The sequence below is a fragment of the Filicampus tigris genome, chromosome 13, assembly GCF_054856515.1.
Source record: "Filicampus tigris isolate MCC_2025a chromosome 13, RoL_Ftig_1.0, whole genome shotgun sequence".
NCBI lineage: Eukaryota > Metazoa > Chordata > Actinopteri > Syngnathiformes > Syngnathidae > Filicampus > Filicampus tigris.
In genome coordinates, this window is record NC_141229.1 from 18841883 (window position 1) to 18861500 (window position 19618).

Consider the following 19618-nt stretch of genomic DNA (forward strand, 5'->3'; position numbering starts at 1 on the left):
ATTTGCAAAAATACTTGAGAATATGTCAGCTGATGCTCAATAAACACACAAGTACACAAGTTTACTTAAAATGTTACAAACTGCCAAAAGACTACAGATGGCAACTAGCCAACAGCTATAATCCGTCATATTTACATATATACATAAATATTCATTAATATGCTGTCCCATTTGAAAGAAAATAAATATTTTCATAAAAGTATACATTATATAAACAAGTTATTTAAATACAAACATGTTGCTCCATTTTTTGATTGGTTCAGTTGTTGGTTATCTTTTTTTAAAAAAAATTTTTATTGATCGGCCACCGGTGAATGGCTCCAAAAATCCTGATTGTGTAAAGCCTAGAGGAGAGTCAATGTGTCTTTAATGTTAATGCACTATTCCAATGTGCATAGATCTTGGTAGTTTTCCCTGGTTGACTGAATTACAAACACTCTCTATAATATATTAATCTTAATAACTCACTCCGTCCACATTGTGCTGCCCGGTATATTTCTGTCCAATATCTTGATCACAAAACACAGAGAAGCCTCCATAAAAGAGAATAACTGAGAATGACTGCTGCAAACTCAGCACATATTCCCTAGGCCCCTTAGCTGCCCAACAGGGTGCCTGATGTAAATACAGAAAGCCAACACATCTTCCAGAGGACCCCTTAGCTGTCCCACAAAGTACCTGATAAAGGTTTACCTGGTAAAATACACCAAGTAAGCGCATCTACAGATATGAACATTAGATACGCCAGCACGCTTTAGCAGCCCGGCTAACCCTGTACCTGCGTCGCAGCCATGTTGACAGGGGTGACTTTCCCATCAAAGGCAATGCATGGCAAATTTGTTTGACTCAACTGATTTTCATGAGGTTTCCTTTTTTTTCTTTGTCAATACGAAAGCATGTGCTATCAATACATAACATTTTGGGGAAAAAACACAAATATTTTTACCTGTGGAAGGTTATTCCCATTTTCTTTGTTGTAATTGTATGGCGTTGTATGCAGCACAACGTGCCTCCATCCTTGGTCGTTTGGATTTCTTGCCTTCTACACAGATGAAATGCGATGGTGCCTTTGCCCCTTCTAGCTTAGCGTTGCCATAGGCACACAGCTCAAAAGGGTCATGTCGTATTTACCTATTCATCTGTGAACGCATCTTCCCGAGTACCCCTTAGCTGTCCAAGAAGGTGCCTAATGTAAAATAAGTGAAGTTCAGCATCAAACGATGCCTGCACAGAACGTAACATGAACAGGGAACGACTCACCTCCGATTGTAGAAATACTTATTAGACACGTATCTTATAAGTTAGAGATTAGATTGAAGAAGTAAAAGGTGCACAATAATGTTCATGCATTTAGCCAAAATAAAAATAAAATAAATCCGGTCTTTAATAATTTAGCCCTGAGGCCAATTTAGTACCAGGACTTGGCACATGGCCCCATCCTAAGGCCCTCACGTGGTCCTTGTTGACCCCTCGTTTACTGTATTATATTCCTCACCTTTATTATTGTGTGTAAATGGCAAAAGGTAATTTAATAACTCAATACTTTTAGTGTGCATATCTGTTGGCCCATGTGTGATGTTTATGCTAGCATGTTATTAGGCTAGTGACCTGCCAATACTAGTTTCATGAGTTTAGAGTTTCATGTGAAGGTGGTTTGTTTGTGTTGTAACTACTAAATATAGAATATATTTATTTAACATGAATTCATAAACGTGTACGTGATAGATGCATGTTGTGGATGCTATGATCAATTTTTTTTCCTTTAAGCACGTTATTTCACTGAGCAGCGAATTTTTGATACTTTCAGCAGGGCTCGTTCCCGTATAGCAGGGGTTGACTGCGCAGTTCTGACAAATGTTTTTCACTTCTCTTTGTGCTATGAACTGTTTAATATATATAATATAATTATTAAAAAGAGAGAGGACAGCTGTCACGGTGAAATGCCAGAGAACTAAGGGCTATAGATACACTGCGTACATATATCACTGCAAATAATAATCAGCCTTTTAAATCATGTAACATAGGGATGACATTAGCGGGATGTGAGTGTTGTTTAATTTATATTACTGTAGTTATTCCAAACAGTGAGTTTGTCAACATATGTTTGAGATCAAGTAATGCACATTACAGGTAGGTGTAAGTAAAGTGATCCATCGCTACTTCGCGCTTCAACTTTCGCGTCCTCAGTGCATTGCGGATTTTTCAGAAGCATTCATAAATCAAGAATGAAACAACACAGCCATATCGGGAGCTATATTGCAGAAAGACGCATTGTTTCAAAGATATGAGTTGACTCGGAGACTTTGTACATACCCGCAGGCACTCATAAAAGGCGGTGACTGGTTCCCAGCGCGAGATCGACCAATGAGAGCAAGTGGATTTAATTTTTCCACACACTGTGCTGTACGTGAGCTGACTGGGTGCGCATCATCGCAGCCTCTCGCTAGTCTCGTCCACTATTCAAATGTGCCGTTGATTTAGTCAGATTCAAGATGGATACTTTCTCATCTGTATTTTTAATGATGTGTTTACTCTAATAAAGTTTAGTTCAAATCGGATAGCACAGCACAACAGCTGTGTTTATAGTCGTGAGCGCAACGCAGCGCGCTCCCGGCCGGCCAGCAGCACGGACGACTTAGACATCGCCAAATAAAGTGTGAAAGTGTTTGTTAGTTTTGTCTTAGGTTGTCTTAAAACGTCTTACCTTAACTACAATCCCGCGTTGCATTTTATCCAAAGGACTTTATTGATGTTGTTGTGCAAAGATAAAGTTAATGCATGATCCCCGGCGGCCATGCTTCTGTAATGAAGTAGGAGGAGAAGAAGAAGAATGAGGGAAGAAGAAGCAGCGGCCGCTTTTACTTTCGCTTTTCATGACGGCGACAAGCGTTTTAAAGTGCAGAATTGGATAAATGACACTATGGCATTCTAGTTATGGTATGTCAATTTTATGATGAATATTAAAACTTTTAACGTAGTTTTTAGCGAACGTTCCGTCGTGCTCATCAGCTGCCGCAGTCGGTCGAAGCCAAATTCTGATCACGGCCTGCAAGTTTGGTATTTATATTCTTCATTTAGCATTTTTATAGTTAAATTGATTGTTTAACAAGTATTTAGAAGTGTGGGAACCATGTTGGGGTTCGCAACAGCATAACAGAGGCGCAAATCCCCCAAAATAAAATGGACAATAAATATATAAAATAATAATCATAATGATAAGTAGGACTGTACTTTGCAGGTTTCACTTATTGCGGCGGGTTCTGTCCCCCCATTAACCGCGATGAATAAGGGATCACTGTATACTGTATGTTGTCATGCAGCACAAAAAAACATGCCGAGTTACCACTATTGAAGGCGACACCATGGCCTTAAAATTTGTAGCTCTAAATGTTTAGTGCATTTTACAATTGAACCAAAAACTATACGTTATGCTGAGTTGCACTAATACTATGAAACACTCTATCAATCCGAAAAGAAATACTTGTACCTATTCCGCCGTTCCTTCTTGCCTTCTGCTGTCAGACTCTTTAACAAGAACATTGTGTAGTCTCTACAAACTGGCGGTCATTAGTGCAATTGTGCAGTCCTGCACCTGAGCTCGTATCGTGCAATACCCAATATTCCCCACTACTGTAATACCGTGCAATACTCAACATTCCCCACTACTGTTAGTCTAGTTTTATTTTTATCCAATGCTGTTCCTTACATTTCACTACAGCACTGCAGCACTGTCACTTAGAGTATTTTTTCCTCTGTACTATGTACAGGCCGAAATGAGTGTTCCTCATATTTTTTATGTAGATGTAGGTTGGTGTGTATACACATGTGTATATACACATGTTACTGCGTATATCTACATAGGTTTGATTCTAAATGTTTGCCGTCAATGTTATACATTAATGGCCTCATTATGCCGCCGCCCCTGTGTGACCTATATCTTTGCTACTGTAACAATGAAAATTTCCCCACTGTGGGATCAATAAAGGCATTCTTATCTTATCTTATCTTGTAAACACATTTCACTCTTCTTTGGCACTAAGCATTTTTTTATGTGGAAAGTAGTGAAACATACTTCCCATTAGAGGAGTAAAATTAGGAAAATGCACTGTGGTAAAGAAAACTAAAATAAACACTTGTATTGGTTTTTAATTTCTCAAAAACGTTGATTTTTGCTGAGCTAGTATGCATAATTTGATCTACACAATAAAAACGAGAAAAAAAACATTTTATTTTTAGCACTGCAAATTTGTAGATTCTAACGAAGTACGTAGGTTCTATGTTTTGCATGTTGCCGTGGAGGACTTGTGGCAAATATGTTGTTACTTTGGGTGTTGCTATTTCTGAGTGCATAAACGCAGCACTCTGTGCGTGTGATCTGGGGATTGTACAGATCCATGTGCGGTAGTATTGTGTGTGGAGTCCCTCAGTGATCTGTACTGGGCCCAAAGCTCTTCAATGACCAATCAATGACCTATGCTTGGTTTCTAAAAAAAACCTGTGTTCAGGTGAAAATCCTGAAAAACGTATGATTGAGATTACAAATGAAATAAACAAGCTACAAAATTGGTTTGCAAGAAATAAACTGTCACTAAATTTACAAAGGACTAAGATCATGTTCTTTGGAAAACATGATGTAAACATACAAACAAATTTTATGATCGATAACATAGAAATCGAAAGAGTTTGAGCACACATTCTTGGGTTTAACTCTTGATCATAAAATTTCTTGGAAACCACATATTAGAAAGATCAAAACCAAAACAGCAAGGATTGTGGCCTTAATGAATATATTTAATATATATATAATGAATAAAATATTATCTTGATAAGAAAGCTTTATACATAATTTATTGTTCTCTGATTTTACCCCACTTAACCTATTGTGTAGAGGCCTGGGGAAATTCATATAAGTGTAACATTGAAGCATTATATGCAATTTTAAAAAAAAGCAATACGAATGATTAGCTCTGCAGGATATTGGGATCATACAAATCCTCTTTTTCTAAAGTTAAGTATTCTAAAATTTAAGGACCTTGTAGAATTTAAAACAAATCAGTTGATGTTCAAAATACATACAAATTTGCTTCCGGTAAATGTCCCAAAAATTTTCAGCAGAAGAGAAAGAATTTACAATCTGAGGGAAAAAATGAATTTTCAAAAAACAGATTCCCGAATCAGTCTTAAAAGTATGTGTGTTACAACGTGGTGTAAATGTATGGAATTGTCTAGGTGGAGAAATCAAAGCCGCCAGAAACTTGCAATTTAAAAAGCTTCATAAAATCACCTTCTGCGTAAATACGCAGAAGAAGTCAAACAATAATTTAAAAAAACATACACACTTGTAGCGAACCTGTTTTACACTTTATCGTATTCCATCACCAATATTATTTATATGACCATGAATGGAAAAAAAAAGAAAACCAGATGTTGCAATCAGTTTTTAAATTGCATTTTGTTATATCAGTACTAAATATACGACCTGTTTGTGCAGTTGCATTCTGTTTCATCATTAATTAATTGTATTATTTTTTTGTATTATTATTGTAAACCATTGTTGGTATATATGCAACACAGCATTGTCTTTTATTTGGTGAATGAGTGGTAGGATATTTAAGTTCTTTGAACTTCAACCTACTCCTTTTGAGTTTCAATTGTAATCTTATTTTGAAACTTGTGAATTTTGTTTTAAACATGATGCTCAAATAAATTTTAAGAAAAGTCAGAAATGAAATCAGGTATCAGCCATAACATGCTTCCTTCTTCTTTCGTTTATCACCGCCGTACACGTCGTGCTCCGCTCACAACTTCTGAGCACAGCCATTTAATATCCGCTTATCCGGCTCGACTCTGACTTACTGAACGGCACGTTTGAATAATGTTAGTTGTTTCCGAACAGAACGTTGTTCAAAACTGCAGTTCGTTTGTTAGCGTGGACGAGACTAGCAACAGACTGCTATGATGTGCAACCAATCAGATCACGGAATAAATCCGCTCGTGCTCTCATTGGTCGATCTCGCACCGGGAACCAATCAATCGAGTCAACTCATCTCTTTGAAACAATGCGTCTTTCCACAATATGGCTGCCGATATGGCTGTTTTTAATTTTTAATTGTTTGTCGAATACTTTTTGAAAACCTGCGATGCACTGAGGTTGCAAAACTCAAACCGTGAAGTGGAGGGGGATTATTGTACACCCATCGCTTTAAGTGATTGCTCCCGGCCCAGGTCGGCACATTGCTTAGCTGCGCTGCTCCCATGCACTTGCGTATCACGGCACGGGAAGCGCTTGTGCTTTTGTGTTCGCTTCGTGAACGAAGGGGTCACTGTCTGGACATTCGGCTTTGGTTGATCTATTATTCTCAAGAATCAGTCTTGTATTTCTTCTTTTATTCACTTTTATTTCCAGCTCACCACATAGATCTACAGTAGTCATTCAACATGATGCATCTGTTAACTCACTCTTTCCTGTTTTCCTCAGCATGAGCAGCAGCAATCCAGAGTGTTTGATCAGGTGATGGGGTTGGGAGACTTTGCTGACTCCTCCCAAGGCTCCAACACCTCCTCCAAGAGCGGCGGTCTGGAGGAGACAAAGGCCATCGATGAAATTTCACAGTTAGAGGAGCATCAACATCCAGACGAGGACAGCAGCAACAACAGCAGCAGCAGCAGGCAAGAGGAAAAGATTGGTGAGGGGGTGGAAGAGTCATCATCGCCTCGCATTGCTTCCCCGGTCACTGACCAGCGCTCCTCATTTACCATGGGACCCAGTGAAGGAGGAGGAAGTGGCGAAGCAGCATTTGATGATGCATTGGATGGCCTTCCTTCATTTGGTCCTGAAGAAGAAGAAGAAGAAGAAGAAGAAGAAGAGGAGGAGGAGGAGGAGGAGGAGGAGGAGGAGGAGGAGGACGAGGACTGGCACTTTGCTCTGCCAGCAGAGACACTGCAGGACGATGACTGTGACAAAGCAAAATGCAAAAATAATCACTCAAGAAAGGACCATAACAAAATTCAAGATCTTTCTCCTCTGGAGCCCAGAGGGGAGGTAGAGGAGGAGCGAGACAGGGAAGCGACTAGTGGCTCTGCCAACACTTCTCACTCATCCAAGGACAACACACCTGAGAGCAGCCAAGGTATGCATCTCGTGCACTTCTATCTAATTAACCCATCCATCCATCCATCCATCCATTTTCTATACTGCTTTTCCTGATAAGGAACTCGGGTGCATTGGAGCCCATCACAGCTTACCTTAGTCAAGAGGCAGGGAACACCCTGGACTGGCAAATACAATGTTGTTAAATTGATACATAGTGTAATCTCTCCATTGCACTGATGTTTGTATCATGGTCTAAATTGTTAATTGAGTTTAAGAACTTATGACCAACACACACGCACTCAACACACCCACACATCACAGACACAGTGCCAGACTTAATGGTTTCATTTAAAGTGAAATCAACTCAAATACATTTTTTTTCAAGAATATGTTCCCAGCAGGCCCACTAGTTGAAACGCGGCAATCTGATTGATATTGCATTTGTGGAATATGAGTTAAGAAGCAAAATCCACCTGTTTTTAGCCATCTCAGGGGGCGGCCATTTTGTCACTTCTGTGCACTGAAAATGACATAACTGCTCACAACGACCAAATCACGGCTCAGATTCAGAGAACAGGTCAGCTGTGATTGGTCGTTGTAAGCAGTTGTGATGTCATTTTCAGTCGACAGAAGACAAAATGGCCACCCCCGGAGATGGCTAAAAACAAGTGCATTTTGCTACTTAACTTATATTCCACAAACGCAAAATTAATCAAAATGCTGTGTTTCAACTAGTGGGCCTGCCTGAAAAAAATATGCTTGGGTTGACTTCCGCTTTAAAGCCTGGAGCGCTGTTGCGTCTTCCTACCCTTAAAGCATGGAGAGCATATATCATTTTCTTTTTTTAATCCAATTTTTGTTCTCTTAACCAATGAAATGCATCAGAATATACACGTGACGGCGTCGTGAGCCCGCAGAGGATGTTCTGGAATTCTTTCGAGTCATAATGGCGGACGCCATCGATTGCGGTAGCTTTGAAATGAGTAACGGCAGTGATATAGAGGATGCGCTTGTGGCCTTTGAACCAGTAGAACTTGTCGAACGTGATATATGGTTAAGATATATGATTGTAGACAATGACAATATCAATGTCTTTGTAACAAAATAGAAGGTGGTAATTACCACTCGATTTTTAAAATTAAAAATAGTGCTTCTCTTACACTGACACTTTATTTTTACATCTTCGATTGAAACAGTAAATATTAATAAACTCGGGCCTGTGTGCAAGCCACATCTAAGGTCTCAAAATATTTTGGAATTATGTTTCTGTCTGGTACAGGGGCTGAGATATGAATTATTTTGTAGGTGTTGAATTTCTAGGAAAACATCAGGTTTTCAAGGGTAATTCCAAAGACGACCTTAGGTTTTGGGGGGCTGTTGAGCCAGGCGCTTTAGGCTTTAATGGGTTAAGGCAACCTTAATATTGGAACATGACTGTATTTCAAAATCTTTATGGAGTATACGCTGGTCAACTTCTACATAATTGTTCAAGACACCAATCTTGAGGTACAAGGGAGCGATAAAAATTATGACGAGTTTAAGTGAATGTAACTCAATATATTGAATATCAATTTGCTGCTGCGTGTATTTGCTACAAAAAGAATCACTGTAGTACAAAGTATAACAGACTGTATTGTGTGGCTGCTTTGACACAGGAAAGAGATAAAAAGGTCAAATGTTTTACATTTGGTAGTTCTGCACAAACCACAGAAGGAGCATGACTGTTTAATAACTTCTAAATTGATGTTTATGCACATGACGGCGTATGACCAAATGGTTTTGGAGCATACTTAAAGTGGGAGTTTGGAGTTTTAAAACTGCTAGCAAGATTTGAATGTAGCCCCACTTAACTAATACCCTCCCCCAAACTAAGAATAAAGACAACTAAGATGAAAGTAGATCCAACTTTTGTTAAAGACCCAGGTTTGGCACTGGGTCAGGAGACCTCTTAGTCAGTGTGGCTGAACAGTTTAAAAATCTGTCTTGCTATGTGCGCTGTGCATGCGGGCACACGGCCAGTTACATTGTAGCCCAAATAAAACATAATAATATAGTCTACAAACACCATAGGGTGCATGCTAACTGTTGGTATGTTACATTGGCTAATGATTAAAAAATTAATAATAGCTTTAGTAGTATGCGTCGGTCGGCCGGCTTGTAGCCACGCCTATACGTTCTTGTCTTCCCATCGCCAAGCTTTGCCAGCTATGCATTGCAGTAATTATAGAAAACTTTATTTTTGTCCTTTTTTGGCTTTGAGCGACCCTAAACCTTTAACATATTTTTAATTTAAGTTTCTGCACTTCCTGGACTGATTGCGTCCGCCTGCAACACACAATTGTAATTTACAATTATTAATTTTTGTGGTTGACTTAGCCGAGTTAGCCGAAGCAAACTATTTACACCTCACCTGTCACATGTTCTATCTTTGATACTTCTGTCTGTGGTTGTTTTTCCTCGGGTGCTGTGGTTTCTTAAAAATCTGATTAGAGGTACCGGAAGGGGCCAGAGATAATTCCCCACCACCCCCCAGTTAATTTTACTAATATACTACTGTTAGGTTTGGACTGAAAGCTTCAACAAATATGTCAGTGTTTTTTGTTTGTTTTGTTTTGGTTTTTAATTTAACTTTATTTTATTTTGGGGGAGAGGGGTTCCTATCTCCCCTTTTAAAACATGACTTTTTAACCTCTCATCAGATGTGGGAATTCTGAATCAGATGGAGCAAACAGAAGACAGTCGGCAAGGAGAGGTGGGTAAAGTTGAGTTAACGGAAACTGTCATCGTACTATAACATTCCAAATTCTCCTGCTCTTTTTGCTTGTATTGTAGGCATATGTGATACTATTAAGCATTCTCTGTTTTCATTGTGTTTGTAAGATGTTTTATTTTATTTTAGTTTTTTTACTTTGTAATACTTTTAGACCTTCAATTAACATGCATAGATGTGTTCTGTATTGAGCACAAATCACATTTACAATTTGATCACCAAGCACATTGGGAAAGGACCAAATTTGATACATCTGGTTCAGAACAAGCTTAGTTTTCCGAAAAATCAATTGAATGACTGATTTAACAATGTCAAGTGTCTACATTTTTAAAAGATCCTTTGTTTTTTGGTATGCCAGCGGTCCGAGCCTCCTCAAGTGGAAGACAGCAACCCTCCGAAGTCTCCCAATATCACCATTAAAGATGAGCCAATTGATGAAGGGTACAATGCTGCTTTGTTGCCTCAGAGCACTGTCAGACAAATCAAAGAAGAACTTGACCATCAGGAGGTAAGTGTAGTCCTTGCAAAAGTAGTGCTTCCAATGTGTCCATGGAGTGTTTGGTAAGGCGTGCACATAACTGGTTCTCATAGGATTTTGTTGATTGGTGCTCATTTTTTCCCCAGACCATCAACCTCATTGATGAACTTAGAATTACCGCACATCTGGGCAAAATCATAGGTCGGGGCCGACTCTCGTAATGGCTTCTAATCTTATCAGATAATCCTGCCGTGTGTGGTGTGCTCAGCCTGATTTCCCAGCCACTCGGAAGGATGTCAGACCTCAAATCGGGAATATTCAACATGTTGGATTTTTTTTTTTTTTGGCCCGGTTTAGCACTGCGCGTGCTGTGCTCCGAGGACAAACCAGCACGCAGCAGGATTACACAGCCAATAAGAAAGCGAGATGACGGGCAGGCAAAGAAGTGCGGTGGGAATCCAAAATGAAAACAGTCATGCCGCAACAGAGCCCAACATCTTTTCTTTTTGTGTCACTTTTTTCCACTAAAAATAATTTGCAAACTAGCGTCACCATCAAGACATGACCTGAGACCCCTTCTGCCTTTTCATCCGCCGTTTGTTCACTCCGAAGTCTCATTTAATCTTGAGGGGTTTTGCGAAATTTTCCGTCTGACGTGAGAATATCTGTGAATGAATGTGGTTTGTGTGTGATGTGTTGATCTTGCAGTGTGGCTGCACACCACAAACGGTACGTTCAAAACTGTAATACGTGTTTTTTTTCTAGTCACTTGTGGGGATTCTCAGCGTTTGGAAGTCGGCCGACAATTTTAAAATCCTGCCGTGTGAACCAGGTTTAAGAGTGCACACACGGCGGGCAATATCTACCTTACCTTGGCATGCTTCACACCTCTAAAAAATTTTTTAGTGGTTGATGTCACACTTGATTAATTCGTCCCTTCCCAGTGAGTCGGCTCAAATTTGGGTCTAAAAGCGTGAATTCGTTTGAAATTACTCATTCCTGCACAAAATGGTAAAATGTTACAATGCAGTGAAATTAAGAATCCGCATTAAAGCATTTCATGATGCTGGGTGGTCTTGTTGCATTTTTATGACAAGTGGTCTCAAGTGGTCTGTTAAATGTGTTTAGCACTGTATATATTTACTTATGACATTTTTAAGCATTCACTGAAATTCTATTTGTGTTTTCCAGGAAGAGCTTAGAATTAGCTCTGTTTACTCTGTTGGCGGAGGTAACACACTTGTGCCCCCTGTGGGTGAGTGTATGCATTTCTCATATTTATCATCATAAATAATAAGTAAATACTATTGTATTTATTTAATGCTTCAGCTGGTCTTAGGCATTAGCTTTCTCAAAGCAGATAATGTATCTATTAGGCCTGGCACAATACAATGGCATGTTTTTCTTAGTATGTGTGGTTTAATTAATGTGTCAATTTGAAATGCCTGCTATAAAATCTCAAATTGTACAAATTATTCCAGATTCCAAGTATTTATTCAGTATCGATAGCTAAATAGCATAATTACCCAAGTGATTTTTAATGTTTAATGTCAAGAAAAAATGAAAAATTCCACCCAAAAAATAGTCCAGTTGCTTTGATTTGACCTTTGTGAACAGCCTCACTCTAATTCACCTCTCTCTCTCTCTCTCTCTCTCTCTCTCTCTCTCTCTCTCTCTCTCTCTCTCTCTCGTTTCTTCTTCGCTCAGGAAATGCGCGGTACCAAACCAAATCAAAAAGGAATCAATAGTTTAGCATAATAGAAATAAATAAATATATACTCACAAAACAACATTGCAGCATTTTAGAAAAATAATAGATACAAAATAATATGCCGTTTGCTCCAAAGTAGCTGTATTTTATAACAGCACGACACACGCAGCACGATCGAGAGCCGCACGGGACAATCTCAGCAGTCCACCAACTGTTTATTCATTTATCTGACACAATTTACATTAAAATATACCCACAACAGAATTGTAATAAACAACATACCTGTATTAGACACTCGAGCAGTGAGTAATAATCTTTTTAGTCGATGAAGTCATTGCCAGAGTGCAATAAAAGTGACATCCGTATAATGACTGCTCTCGTAGTTACAATCCTTGTAGGACAATTTCAAGCACAGTTCAGAAAACCATGCGGCGCTTGAGCAACAATTCGCTCTCAAGAAGCAATACATATATCTGTCAGAACAACACCAATGTAAATGATTGTGTGTGTGCGTGCGAGGACGCGTGTGTGCGTCTGTTTGAAAGTGCTGAGGGGCTGTTTGTGTGAGTTGAGTCCAATGCTTGTTTTTTCAACTGAAGAGAAAGTCAACCCAAACATTTTTTTTTCCAAGAATATGTTCTATGCAGGCCTCCTAGTTGAAACAAGGCATTCTGATTAATATCGTTTTTGTGGAATATGAGTCAAGCAGCAAAATCCAGCCATCTCAGGGGTCGGCCATTTTTGCACTTCTGTCGACTGAAATTGACATCACAGATGCATTGAGGGCTCAAATAACGGCCAATCGTGGCTCAGTTTCACAAAACAGGTGAGCTGTGATTGGTCGTTACCTGAGCCCTGAGCAACTGTGATGTCATTTTCAGTGGACAAACGTGACAAAATGGCCGCCCACAGTGATGGCTGAAATCAGGTGGATTAACTCTTATTCCACAAACGCAATATTTATCAGAATGCCTTGTTTTAACTAGTGGGCTTGCATAGAGCATATTCTTGAAAAAATAATGTTTGGATTGACTTCCCTTTTATAAAGTATTTGCCTAAGAAAATCAATCCTCTTATTCATGTTAACGGTATCAAAATTCAAGAAAATAATGGACAGAAAAATCAAGGGATTTTTTTTTTACAATAAATAAAATGTGTGATTAACTATGAGTTAACTATGAAAAATGTGATTATTTACGATTAAATATTTTAATCAATTGACAGCACTAGTTATTTTCTGTATTTAAAAGAGGGTTTGTGCTTTGTTAGGGGAGGAGACAAACATTTAACTGAGGTACAGAAACTAAATCGATAACACTGAAAATTTAAAGGATAACCACATTTTGTTTTACTTAACGCTCCCCGCAGACTTAGCAATCAAATGTACAGGTATGTGCCGCAAATGGCGTGCCAAATGATTCATGTCTACATTCAGTTACTTGTACGAAAACTCAATGAGGCACAGCGTTCTGGATATTACGGTAACAGGTACTATGAGTTTCAAGGAGTATCCTAAACCTGCATGGAATGTTAGTAATCACTCAGACAGGATACATTTTTTGCCATCTTTGGCATTGTTGCATGAATTTCCACAGCTACAATGGGTCCTTTTATTTGTCTTTTATTTTTATTATTTTGCTACTCAGGTAAACCCTTCTTTGATTACCTGACAAGTTTCACCTAAAAATGTCTCCAAAATTAATGTCATTTCTAGCAGTGATTTTTGCCCTAAAAATTGACTTACTTACGGAACATAATTTATGAGAAGAACAGTGCGGGCAGTAGAGTATATCATATACTTTAAGTTATTGTTGTTGTTGTTGTTTTTTTGTGAATTTATTTATGATGGATTCTACAGGTGTTTTCAGTGCCAGTTCCATGTTTTTTAGAAAATTCTACCAAGATGGCAGCCACCTCTCACGTTGCTACTGGATGACTGAGAATCTAAACAGACATAAAGAACAAATACAATTTTTAGCAAGCACACTGGTATTTTCTTTTAATTGATATTGTGACAATAGGTTAAAAAACAACTTGGGTAATTATGCTATTAGGCTATTGATATGTTAGTTCTATAGGTCAGTGTTTTCCTGTCCCATCAAGCTTTTTTCATTCTTCTTTCCAGCCCATCAAGTGACAGCACCTGCTCCTCAACAAACAGCCATTTTTATTCCGGGTAGAGGTACTGTTCTCCAAGCAGTGACTCCCCTTTCTGTTAGACCTCCATCTGCAATTCCGACTTCACTTACATCCTTGTCGCCACTACCCCTTCGACCCCCTCTGCCAGCCATTCCTGGTAGTGTTCGATGCAGTGGCTGTTTTAAGGTACTATTACGCCCTTGCAACTGTTCTGCCTACTCGCACAAAAAAAAAAAAAACACAGAAAAGTATGGACTATGGTGTTAATGACTACTACCTATGTATTTTGTTTCTTGCTTTGTTAACGTGTTTAGGTTCTACTAAAAGGTCAAACAGCATTCCAAAGAAAAGGTTCAACACAGCTGTTCTGCTCCACTGTTTGTCTGACAGGACATCTGCCTCCAACAAACAAGAACCAATTATGTTCTCTATGCAACAGGTACATCATGCTAACCCTACTGTATTTTGGACTGAGTTCCAACTGGACAAAAAAAACAGGCAACACTGAAGCTGTTCCATTCATTTTGTCGAAAATGTTATATGCGCACAGTTAAGGCCTAGATCAGGGGTCTCTAACCCCGTTCCCTGAGGGCCACTTTCCTGCATGTTTTTGAGGTTTCCTCCTGAAACACACCTGATTCAAATGATTGTAATCGTTATCAGGCCCCTGCAGAACTTGTTGATGAGCTGATCATTTGAATCAGGTGGGAAACTTCGAAAACATGCAGGAAAGCGGCCCCCTAGGACTGGAGTTTGAGAAGCTTGGCATAGATAGACCAATTCAATGTCAGCTAGCTGTTACTGACGCGCCTACCCCCTGTGGCGTCAGGCCAACTGTCGGCACGTCGCGCTGGAAAAAGTGGTGAAAATATGCCGTACCGGCAGAGACGCTAACCATTAAAGTACCTTCTGCGCACGCATGTGATGTAATACCCCTACATGCCATCGGCGGTAGTCATTATTCCTCATGGTTAGAAAAAGCCAACCAGAAAGCTATTGGTGGGGGCGTAATATAAAAACGTAAACAATATTTTTCGCTCACAATGAACTCCCGCGCGAAGCAAACCCTCATTCTCTTGACGCAGTATTGTGCAATACTTACATTGTCAACCCTCACTCTTGTACTAGTAAGAAGATTAAGGCAGCAAAGGTGAAATTCCCAAGGCTTTCCATCGCTTACTGTTTATGCGCATTTGTCACTTCCTATTCTTTCCCCGTGTGCTGATTCGCTAGCTAACAGCCAATTAGAGTGACCAAATGTCACGACTTACGATGCCGATTCAACATGCTGAAACCCACCAGACGCTTCCTAATGGGATCTGATGTTATGAAGGTGTTGGCTACATCAATCAGACGGCGCAATCTGACGCTTCCCGACGTTCGTCGTCGGATTGGTCTATCTAGACCTTTAAAAAGCAGTTATGTTGTCACACATTGTCATAATAAAGCTGTTCTGACAACTGGAATATGTCATGACCAGTGGCGGCTGCTGGTCATACAAAGAGTGGGAAGGGGAAGCTCAAGTTTTTCATCAGTTCAATCAGCAGTAATGTTGAGGGGGGTGACACCAGTACAGCAAATTAAGTTCAACCTGTGGCCTTTGGGGTGAGTGGGAAAAGCGGTGTGCCTGAGCAAACCAAACCTGTCAAGGCAAGAGGTGAAGCCTTTGGTGAGAGGGAGACTTATGTTGTCCATGTGGTTATTGAAGTCGCCCAATAATACTATGTTTGGTAAAAGTGCAGATAGTTCACAGGCCGTATGCTCAAACGAGCTGAATACCGAGATGGACACTGGTGAGACTTTCCACTGCTCGCGGTAAAACTTTGCAAGACTCCCTCCACAACCAGAGCCACGGGGTTGCGAGATGTAAACAAAGCCAGGGCGAACAGTCTCATTGAGTAGTGAAAAGTCGTTTGGTTGTTGCCAGGTTTCGGCTAAACACAGAAAATCCAGCTTCCGGTTGGTGATGAGGATGGTATGCCCCTTGTTTGACAAAGAGCAGATGTTGAGCAGAGCAAAGTTGAAAGGAGAGGTATCAGTCTTGGTGGTGAGGCTAGCCAACCGGGCTATGCGGGTTAGCACGCCGTGATTGACAACACGGGGATGGCTAGCAGAGCGGGGATAATGTTGAAAGTTGATTTTATGGCTGTAGAGTTGCTTGAGTTGAAAGTCCGTCGGGAGCCTCGGTGGGTATATCTCCGACGGGGACAGTACATGATATCCGGATGGCAAAGGAGTTCTGTTGGCGAAGGGCCAAGCAGATGGCATCGCAGACGGAGCAGGTGAGATAATATGTATCGAAAAAGTCCCATCACAGACAGATGAAGAGCAATGAGAAAGAAATAAAAACCAATTACAGCGGCATATTAATGCATGAAATCTTTAAAATAAGCGGGCAGCTTCAGAAATTCATGCCAACGTTCACCCATCGACCCGGAAGTAGTACAAGTAGGTAAGAAACTTTCAGGGGAGAAAGAAACCAGGCTAGCCATTAGTGTCACTTTCTGCCCGGAAGTGTACACTACTTTGCCTCGTTAATAAATGAGGGGAAAAGGAGTTGGTATGCCAAACCGAACAGGTCACTTACAGACCAAACCGAAACTGTGTAACGGAACCGTTTGGATGGTTTTCAAAATTCTTTCCACCCCTAAAAGACTGTTTGTCATTATTTCAGGCCGGCTCAGTCGTCAGTTTTGCTTCTTTGCCCATTTCACTGATAAGATAGTGAACTTTTGCCAGGCGGCTGGTAGGTGACAGCCATTCTGCGTCGAGAACGTACTGCTTACTATGTCACCCGTAGGCACAGACACATGCAGTCTCACACACGCACACACACACATACACGCATACACAGCGTCGTGAAATAAAAACAATATGGGACAATGTCATTGCGGTCTATGAGACCCAAAGGTATACAACGCAGCCAACGTCCCTTACCGGCCGGGAAATACACCAGGTAACACAACCACTAGTGATGTTCGAACTTTTTTTTTCTTGTCGGAAGATGTCCCCTCCTCTGCTCTGCTCAAAGCATCCCCAGTGTAGTCCCCACCGTGAGCAAACATATGCGAGGCACGCATCACTCTGACGGACATTTGACGGCATGCCCCCCCCCCCCCCCCCCCCCCCCCCCCCGTTCATCAGAATGTCGTGTTTAGACTGGCGGGGCCCTATACAACATAGTGTAAAGAACATTTTGACTTGACTTGACTTCCACTTTAAAGTCTTATACTCTGATAAAACTCTTGCCTTTCTTGTCTTTTTCCAGTGAGATTCTTCGAGCTCGGGACACAATAACAATCCCAGCTGATGACAACACCTACCTGCATTTTTGCGGCCAGCACTGTTTGTCAATCTTTAGACACAGGACAAAAAAAAATGAAAAGGCCCCTGAAAAAGTGGCTGAAAAACGGCCAGAGAAGAAGATTGATAAACCACAGGAAAAGCCCGCTGACCGACTGGCAGAAAGTGTTATTTGTAGTGTGTGCAGAATCACCAACCGGGTAATCACAATGCCATGTGCTTTTACTGCAAACAACAGTTTTTGTGTCTTTGCTTGCTGAACTCTAAATGTCAGGCAGCTTCTCTTTGCTGTAGTGTATGCATCACATGATTAATACTTTTTTTGATGATGATGATGATGATCATGATCCGCATTATCTCCACCAGATCGAGCATGAGGTCAGCCACCAAGGTCGTCTGCACAAACTCTGCAGTGATGCTTGTTTTGTAACATGGCGCAAGATGCGACAGTTAGCCATGAACTGCTGTGAAGGCTGTGGACTGTACTGTAATAGTAGTTCGGACTCCTATCATACACTAACAATTGAAAAATCAGAGCTCAACTTTTGTGGTCCCACCTGCATCGGAACTTACAAACAGGTATATGAAAATCGTGAAAGTCTTTTTATTTATTTATTTTTATTTTTTGACATGACACTCCACAAACGCTTGTAATGTAAAAGGTTGTCCTCATTGCTTCCTATCCAAACAGTCCTGCCGAAAGACGATTGAGTGTGCCAGATGTCAAAAGTCAGCAATAGTGTCGGCCACCATCATGGAGCGAGACGAGAAGGGAAAAGTTCAGCTTTACTGTTCACCTGTTTGTGTGCAAATGAGTCGACCGCCGCTGCACACACTCACCGGTAGGATGGCACACAATCCCCGAAAAATGTGTGATGGTTTTTTAATATTCGTGTGTTTATGTCCATTCCACAGGGGCTGCATTCCCATGCTGTCTGTGCAAGATTGTAGCTGTTCCTCAGTACCACCTAGCAATGGTGGATGGCACCATAAGGAACTTTTGCTCCTATGAATGCGTTTCTACTTTCAGGGTAAGGGTAGTGCAAGAATTGCATAATAACTATAGTAGTATACAGAAATTTGGTGGTTGTGTCTAACTGATGATTGATTAATTGCATGTTGAAGCAATCCGCTATTTGCGGAACGTCACATGACCAGACTGGAAAACGTGATTGTCGACTTCTATTGTATGCATCATTAACAAGCAAGACAACGGGTTGATGACATGATTGTTTGAAGCAGAACTTGCTAAAAAAAATACACACACACATATATATATATATATATATATATATATATATATATATATGGAAAAACAACGTATGCATTAAATTTTCTACTCCTATATTACATTAACGATCGATTCCTGACAACGGAAGTTCCGGAACTAATAGCAAAGGCCGCAGTAGCGCAAAATTTAGCAGTCCCCGCTCTATACTACGGAAAAACCTTGACCGCTACGCCATCACTAGATCAAACGGAAATTCCATCACTCGGGGAAAAAAACGTATGCATTAAATGTTCTACTACTATATTACATTAACGATTGATTCCTTACAATGAAGTTCCGGTATTGTATCCGGAACCCGGAAGCCATAGCGAAGCCCGCAGTAGCGCAAACAGTTCCCACTCGATACAATGGAAAAACTTTGACTGCTCCGCCATCATTGGATCCAAAACGGCACCATGGAAGTTACTTCTTTGGCATGCGTTTTGCTGAAATTGCAAAAGATTTCAAATGTATTCATTTACATTTTCGTCTGTAGCTCATGGCGTCCAAACGAAGAAGAATGGTAATGACCGTGGAAGAGAGAGTGAAATGCATTCGATTAAGCGAAGCTGGACACAAAGTAAAAAAATATACAGAGACACTTGGAGTCGAAAAAACTCAAATCTACGAGACTTTGAAAAACAAGGAATCGATTCTGGCTCAGTACGATTCCAGCAGTTTGCCTGCTCAAAGGAAATTGCTTGCGGCTCGACGGAAATGAACGTGTCTTTTTGTATGCACAAGAATCACCAGACATCAGTGATGATCAACGGGACAGTTACTTGCAATTAGCAACAAAACTGTATGATACGCAGACAAACATTTTCATACAGCAAAGAATAAACAACATTAAA

At 40.3% G+C, this 19618-nt stretch overlaps 1 protein-coding gene across 5 annotated transcripts in view; it reads left to right on the plus strand.

Moving 5' to 3' along the window:
- Positions 1-19618, plus strand: part of LOC147137831 (zinc finger MYM-type protein 4-like) — a 46940-nt gene that overhangs the window by 3539 nt on the left and 23783 nt on the right. For all 5 annotated transcript variants that reach the window (XM_086049046.1, XM_086049050.1, XM_086049045.1 and 2 more), the window contains exons 2-11: positions 6479-7130; positions 9793-9845; positions 10222-10371; positions 11533-11596; positions 14178-14377; positions 14506-14630; positions 17460-17694; positions 17861-18073; positions 18186-18336; positions 18410-18525. In XM_086049046.1, the coding sequence (XP_085905172.1) occupies positions 6479-7130; positions 9793-9845; positions 10222-10371; positions 11533-11596; positions 14178-14377; positions 14506-14630; positions 17460-17694; positions 17861-18073; positions 18186-18336; positions 18410-18525 (1959 nt within the window). The remainder of the gene's footprint in view (positions 1-6478; positions 7131-9792; positions 9846-10221; positions 10372-11532; positions 11597-14177; positions 14378-14505; positions 14631-17459; positions 17695-17860; positions 18074-18185; positions 18337-18409; positions 18526-19618) is intronic.